At 39.3% G+C, this 5,521-nt stretch overlaps 1 protein-coding gene across 1 annotated transcript; it reads left to right on the top strand.

The window, feature by feature from the left end:
* Positions 1-3,695: 3,695 nt before the first annotated feature.
* Positions 3,696-5,173, top strand: LOC21384304 (hydroxyproline O-galactosyltransferase GALT2; the record flags this gene model as incomplete). Its single annotated transcript, XM_010092289.2, has 1 exon — positions 3,696-5,173. A coding segment is annotated over exon 1 (907 nt), but the record flags the coding sequence as incomplete, so codon positions are not given.
* Positions 5,174-5,521: the final 348 nt, after the last annotated feature.

Raw genomic sequence — 5,521 nt, 5'->3', positions numbered from 1 at the left:
TTCCCCCCTCCTCTCTTTCCCTTTCTAATGCCCTCTGTGTTCCCACCATGACCAAGAACCTTCTCTCTGTTTCTCAACTTTGTCAAAATAATGATGTTTATGTTGTTTTTAATTCATCCTGTTTTCAGGTGAAGGATCATCACACGGGGGCCATAATCTTCCAAGGACCACATAAGGATGGTGTTTACATTTGGCCGGTCATGGTAGGTTCATCTGTTTCACCACATGCTTTTTCCTCTCTTGTTGTTCCCATGTCCCTGTGGCACTCTCGTCTTGGTCATCCGTCAAATAAAATAGTTCATCATTTAGTGTCTTCTAATGCTTTTCGTTTGTCTTCTACTGGTCTATCAAATTTTTCTTGTAATTCTTGCAAAATTAATAAAAGTCATAAGCTCCCATTTTCTGAATCTACACTTTCGTCTTCTTCACCCCTTGAATTAATTTACTCTGATGTTTGGACTTCTCCTGTACTTTCTCTTGATGGTTTCAAGTATTATGTTGTTTTTGTCGACCACTTCACAAAATACATTTTGTTGTATCCTCTTAGGTGAAAGTCTGATGTTTTTGATATTTTCACGAAGTTTAAATCTCTTGTGGAGAATTATTTTCACACAAAAATTATCACTCTTTATACAGAGAATTTATTGCACTTAAATCTTTTCTTGCTACTCATGGAATAACCCATTTAACCACACCACCACATACTCCTGAACACAATGGTTTCTCCGAACGTCGTCACCGCCACATTGTTGAAACTGGTCTGACATTACTTCATCATGCGTCTGTACCTCTCACGTTTTGGCCCTTTGCTTTTGCAACTGCTATATATCTCATTAATCGCATGCCTAAATTTAATCTCTCTATGTTGTCTTCCTTCAAAAAATTGTTTGGTTGTCCTCCTAACCTTCAAAAGCTTTGTGTCTTTGGCTGCTTATGTTATCCTTGGCATTGTCCGTACATTTCCCACAAACTTGAACCTAAGTCTCGTCCTTGTGTCTTCCTCGGCTATTCTCTAACTCATAGTGCTTATTTTTGTTATGACTCCTCCTCTACAAAACTCTTTGTCTCGTGTCATGTTGAGTTTGTTGAGGATGTCTTTCCCTTTTCTACTCCCGTGTCATCTGATTCTATAGCAAGCTCCTCCCAGCCACTTCCTACTTCTCCTTTGGTTTTTCATGTACCCTCTGTTATTTGTGGTGATGCTGCAACTTCGTCTTTCTTGCCAAATGATGTGCATATGTCCTCAGGTCCACTTGCTGCCCCTAGTGATAATCCTTCACCGCCACCCACCGTCCCTGCTACCTCTTTTGCCGAGCAAGTCACCAACCCGAGTCCCACACTTCTGCTTCATACCCCATCCAACTCTACACCAAATGATCACCCTATGGTTACCCGCTCTAAAAATAACATACATAAATCCAACCCCAAATATTGTCTTCTCTCCACCCCATCACCAATTGAGATTGAGCCGACTAGTGTTACCCAAGCTCTCAAGGATTCTCGTTGGCGCACTGCAATGTCTGATGAGTTTAATGCTCTAATTCGTAATGGTACATGGGATCTTGTCCCTTTTAGTAATTCTGAAAATCTTGTGGGTTGTAAATGGGTGTTTCGTATCAAGCACAAGTCCAATGGTTCGGTGGATAAATTCAAAGCTCGTCTTGTTGCCAAGGGTTTCCATCAACGTCTTGGTATTGATTATTATGACACATTCAGTCCAGTCGTTAAACCTATCACTGTTCGTCTTGTTCTGAGTTTGGCACTGTCTTGAGGTTGGTCTCTTCGTCAACTTGATGTGAACAATGCCTTTCTCCATAGCCATCTTAATGAGGAAGTCTATATGGCCCAACCGCCCGGCTTCATTGACAACAATTTTCCCTCTTATGTTTGTAAACTCCGGAAAGCTATTTATGGTCTTAAACAAGCTCCGCGGGCATGGTATCAAGAACTTAGACATTTTCTGCTTGACATTGGTTTTGTCAATGCTCAGTCTGATACATCGCTCTTTGTTTATCACTGAGATAGGTTCACTGCTTACTTTTTGGTATATGTGGATGATTTGATTTTGACTGGCAGTGATAATACTTTTGTTGCTCGTCTTATTGATCAACTCGCCAAGCGGTTTTCTATTAAGGATTTGGGAACCTTATCTTATTTTCTTGGCATAGAAGTGCTTCCTCGGCAAGATTCTCTTTTTCTCTCCCAACGGAAGTACATTGTTGATCTTCTTGCTCGTCATAACATGCTTACTTCCAAACCTACCACAACTCCTCTTGTTGTCGGTACTTCTCTCTCTTTTCATGATGGTTCATCCCCAGCTAACTCGACCATGTATCATCAGGTTGTTGGCAGTCTACAGTATCTTCTCATGACCCGGCCAGATATTACTTTCGCTGTCAACAAATTATCTCAGTTCATGCATGCCCCGTCTGAGCAACATTGGGGCGCCGTTAAGTGTTTATTATGCTATCTCAATGGTACTCGTGATTATGGTATTCGTCTTCGGTCTAGTTCTTCATTATCTCTGCATAGCTTCTTGGATGCTGACTGGGCTGGGGACTCTACTGATCGTACATCCACGGGGGCCTATGTTTTGTTCCTTGGACCTAATCCCATCTCATGGAGCTCGAAAAAGCAAAGGTCTGTGGCTCGCTCCTCAACAGAAGCTGAATATCGTGCTTTTGCTTCTGCTGCTGGTGAAGTTCAATGGGGTTAAGTCTCTTCTGGCTGAGCTTCATGTTTCTCTGCCATTGCCTCCGGTCATTTATAGTGATAACATTGGTGCTACGTATTTGTGTGCCAATCCAGTTTTTCACTCGCGGATGAAACACATCTCCATTGACTATCATTTTGTTCGTGATCTTGTTCAACGCTCTCAACTTCGAGTCTCTCACGTTTTCTCTGCTGATCAACTTGCAGATGCTCTTACGAAGCCATTGTCCTCTCCACGCTTGCATGGTTTACTTATCAAGATTGGTGTCACTGTTGGATCACCATCTTGAGGGGGCCTAATAGGATATCTCTCGATTTAGTGTGATTTGATTTTATTACCGTTATTGTTGTAATCTTCTAAATTAGGATAGCTACTTATTTTTAAATATTTGTTTCCTTAAGTTTAGGATACTCTGTTAATATTACAGCTTGTATAAATCCTCTTGTTTGTGAATAATATGTCAACAACCATTTTATACAAACTCTCTTAATCATCATATCAGTAAAATATTTTTGGTAATTATAAAATATACAACTACGGCTTTTGATAGTTATTATAATTACTAGAATAGTTCAACGTAATAGTGATAAAAATTAATCTAGTACTATCTTTAAAATACTTTTATTTTTAATTTTAAAAAGATTTAACCCTCAGTTTTTCTTTGCAAAATAGAATTAAACCTTAGTTAAAGAAATTAGTAGGTCAAAATCTTCTTTTTTTTTTTTTGAAAAGGAGCAGGTCACAATTTAAGCATAACAATTCTAAAAACACATACACAAGAAAATAAAAATTAGAAATAAAAAATAAAAGAGAGAGGTTTTCTGGTCTCCAAAATGCACAAAAAGAAAAAAAGAAAAGAAAAAGGCGTCAGTATTATTGAAAATAGAAAATTGAGAGGATGAATGGAAATCTACAAGTTATCTGCTTTCTGTTGTAATGTAAAGTCAAATAAATTTCTCTTATTTCTCTTTTCTTTCACTCATTGATTTCTTTCCTTTTACATTTTCCGTTCCCTCCTTCCCCATACCCGCTATCACATTTTCATCAATCTCTCCTTTTCTTTTCTTTTCTGTTCTTTTTTTTTTCCCCCTTCCTTTTCCTCTCTCGTTCGGCCTCTGTTCTAGCTATTTTGGCTTCTGTGCATTTGGGCTTTTTCGGCCCACTTTTCGTCTCGAATCAAAATCCCACTCGCATTTCTAAAGTGGTCTTCTGGGTTGTCGAGATCGAACTTTCTAAAGAATGAGATGTTGATGAATTTCACGCTTGGTGAGTCCGATTCCAATGGATTTTCTCGCTTTCTATTGCTGAATTGTGATATTGGTTGATTCGCCTATTCGATCTCTTTGAATCCATTACGGTTTATGACATATTGTTTTTGTTGATCTGTATGTAACTGGTAATGGGTATTGTTTTGTTTTGAGAATTTGGGAACTTTTTTTTTCGCTGCAAGTAGTTTTTTGGATTCTTATTGATGGTTGGAAAAATGGGTTTGAGAGAGTTTTAGCTATGGTGGAGAATATAAATTTTTCTGTTGCTGTTTGATTTTGAGAGAAATGAAGAGGCCAAAAAGCGAACCTCCGGTTTCGAGGAGGTTCAAATTGCCTCATCTTTTGTTGGGATTAGCTGCATTGTACTTGGTTTTTATATCATTTAAGTTTCCGGAGTTTCTAGAGAATGCGACGGTGTTGAGTGGTGATGATAGTTATATCGAATTGGATGGGACAAAGGTAGGGGAATCAGAGGATTCTGACTTGAACAAGCCGTTTTTTGGTCGGGTTTATAAGGACGCGTTTCACCGGAAATTGGAAGATAACCAAAACCAAGATGCCCCAGTTAGGCCTAGTAAGGAGCCATTGGAAGAGGGGAGAAATGGGTCCTCACCTTTGAAGCCGCTCCAACACCGATATGGTCGAATAACTAGTGAGATTATGAGGCGAAGGAACAGGACGAGTGATTTGTCTGTGCTCGAGAGAATGGCGGATGAGGCTTGGACATTAGGCCTAAAGGCTTGGGAAGAGTTGGACAAACTTGATGGGAAGGCGACCATGGAGAGTTCTATTGTTGAGGGAAAGCCGGAGTCTTGTCCTTCGTGGTTATCGATTAGTGGGGATGAATTGGCAATGGGAGACAAAGTTATGTTCCTTCCTTGTGGGCTTGCGGCGGGTTCTTCGATTACGGTTGTGGGAACACCCCATAATGCTCACCAGGAGTTCGTTCCCCAGCTTGCCAAGTTGAGGCGTGGCGATGCACTAGTTATGGTTACGCAGTTCATGATCGAGCTGCAAGGGTTGAAGGCAGTGGATGGAGAGGACCCACCAAAGATTTTGCACTTGAATCCACGACTCAAAGGAGATTGGAGCAAGCGAACTGTCATAGAGCACAACACCTGTTATAGGATGCAATGGGGATCAGCTCAAAGATGTGATGGTTTGCCATCAAAAAGCGATGACGACATGCTTGGTATGTTATGTCACTTTACTTCTGTAGGAAAGAAATCAAATTATTGATGTTATATATGTTTACAGTTTCTTAAAAGTATAACTTTTGGTCATTGATATTAGAAAATTAATATCTTCTCCTGTTTTGGCATATCTACCGTCTTATTGATTGTTTATTACTGCTCGTAGTATTAGATACTCAACTCTTTGTACTATTGTTACAAAATTAGTATATTCTCTTGTCCTGGTCATCAACATAGTTATTGTTTGTACTTATTGATTGTTTATTACCTCGTGTAAGATAATTTTTTTTTCGTATAATGATTCAAGATAATTTTTTTTCTTATACTGATTCAAGATAATTTTTTTT

This window comes from Morus notabilis, unplaced genomic scaffold (assembly GCF_000414095.1).
Source record: "Morus notabilis unplaced genomic scaffold, ASM41409v2 Scaffold5506, whole genome shotgun sequence".
Taxonomy (NCBI): domain Eukaryota; kingdom Viridiplantae; phylum Streptophyta; class Magnoliopsida; order Rosales; family Moraceae; genus Morus; species Morus notabilis.
This window is presented reverse-complemented; position numbering and strand designations above follow the sequence as displayed.